Below are 1,929 nucleotides of genomic sequence, written 5' to 3'. Positions count from 1 at the left end.
CTCTATTCCTTTGCAGCAACAGAGGAAGAAGGGGAGGTATGGACAGGAGTAGGCATGGGATGTTGGTCTAGTAGTCTCCAGGATCTGCCTCCTTTACCACAAAACCAAAAGGACTGGGTGGTGCCCCAAAACTGAACGTTTTGATCAAAGATTCTATACAAGAATCTTGAACAAAATGAGGAACATAATTTCAAATCCTTATGGGATTCATTCTTCCTGGAGCCATACGAGGTTGAAATTATTTCTTTGAAATAATCCTTAAACCTGAAACTAAAACAAAGTATCTTAAAACAAAGCAGTAGTTTAGCGTTATTAGTATAGAAAGTCTGCCTTTAGCATTGTGCTCTTTTAAAGAATTATATGAGATAAAGTATAAGACAACAGCAATTAGAAAGATCAGATAGGGAACAGTGAGTTTATCTTTATTTTGGAAGAACAATTTGCAAAAGGAGAATGAGAATGATTGTAAAACATGAAGAATGTCTTCATCGTTTCACTGAATGAGACTTACTTGTTGTTGTTAATTGCTGTTGATTCATTTCCAACTCATAGCCACCCTGTATAGGGTTTCCAAGGAATTGGCAGTGTGGACGTCTTGCTGTCTATCTTTTCAAAACTTAAAAACATATCTATGACCTTGAACACATCTGCAGGGTTACTAATTATTAATTATGGCCCTTCCAGTTGTATTATTCCATTCTGTGATGTATTGTAATTCCTACCATCTGTATCTGTGACTGAATCCTGGTGTGGTGCTGCGAGGTAATTCGCTAGACTGCAAAGTCGGTTTGAAACACATGTTGGCAGTTCAAGCACACCAGCCACCCCTTCGAAACCCTATACTGGGTCGCTATGGGTCAGAAGTGACTTGATGTCACTTAGCAATAACAATGTATTTGTGATTATGAGCTCATTTTGAAGTGAGTTGTTCACACAGGATTAAGATGAAACTAAGGAGTGGTGATAAGCACTAGACTGCTAACTACAAGGTTGTTGGTTCACACTCACCAGTCACTCTTTGGAAACCCTGTAAGGGGTCTCAGTGAGTCACACTGAACTGACTCAATGGTACTTAACTAAAACAACAAGGAGTAAGGTTTAAGGGGGAAATAAGGATTAAGGATGCTCCCACCTTACTAGTGGCTATGACTCAGGTAGCCACCTATAGTTTTCTTTGGGGACATAGTCTGAGTCCAATATAAGTGACTGCTAAGCTCTTTTTCTTGCACTGGCTCTTGCATCTGGTTCAGCACATCTGGCCTCCAGTTCGTGGGGTTTTCAATTTGATTCACCAGCTCTCCAAGTGTTGTGCATCAAGAGTCTGTTGTCTGGGCAAAACAAGAGGCTGAGGATTGCGTTAGCTAGAAACCAGTTCACGCCGGAGCCCTTGGGAGGAAGCGTCTCAGTAGGATCCGGCCGCTTCGCACGACTTTGAGGAAAAGGTTTTTGACTCGTACCAGGCACCGAGCCTCACGATGGGTAAAGGAGACCCCAACAAGCCGCGGGGCAAGATGTCCTCGTATGCCTTCTTCGTGCAGACGTGCCGGGAAGAGCACAAGAAGAAACACCCCGACTCGTCCGTCAACTTCGCCGAGTTCTCCAAGAAGTGCTCCGAGATATGGAAGACCATGTCTGCAAAGGAAAAGTCGAAGTTTGAAGATATGGCAAGAAGTGACAAGGCTCGCTATGACAGGGAGATGAAAAATTACGTGCCTCCCAAGGGTGACAAGAAAGGAAAGAAAAAGGATCCCAATGTCCCTAAAAGGCCACCATCTGCCTTCTTCCTGTTTTGCTCTGAACATCGCCCAAAGATCAAAAGTGAACACCCGGGCCTATCCATTGGGGATACTGCAAAAAAACTGGGTGAAATGTGGTCTGAACAATCAGCCAAAGATAAACAACCATATGAGCAGACAGCAGCCAAGCTAA

General features: G+C 43.2%; 1 protein-coding gene across 1 annotated transcript in view; it reads left to right on the top strand.

Moving 5' to 3' along the window:
- The first annotated feature begins 1,475 nt into the window (after positions 1–1,475).
- Positions 1,476–1,929, top strand: part of LOC102810975 (high mobility group protein B2-like) — a 27,883-nt gene continuing 27,429 nt past the window's right edge. Inside the window, exon 1 of the mRNA XM_006861921.1 lies at positions 1,476–1,924. Within this exon, the coding sequence (XP_006861983.1) occupies positions 1,476–1,924 (449 nt within the window). The remainder of the gene's footprint in view (positions 1,925–1,929) is intronic.

The sequence above is a fragment of the Chrysochloris asiatica genome, unplaced genomic scaffold, assembly GCF_000296735.1.
Source record: "Chrysochloris asiatica unplaced genomic scaffold, ChrAsi1.0 scaffold00044, whole genome shotgun sequence".
Lineage (NCBI taxonomy): Eukaryota > Metazoa > Chordata > Mammalia > Afrosoricida > Chrysochloridae > Chrysochloris > Chrysochloris asiatica.
Note: the sequence above shows the minus strand (reverse complement) of the source record. Positions and strands in the feature narration are given on the sequence as shown.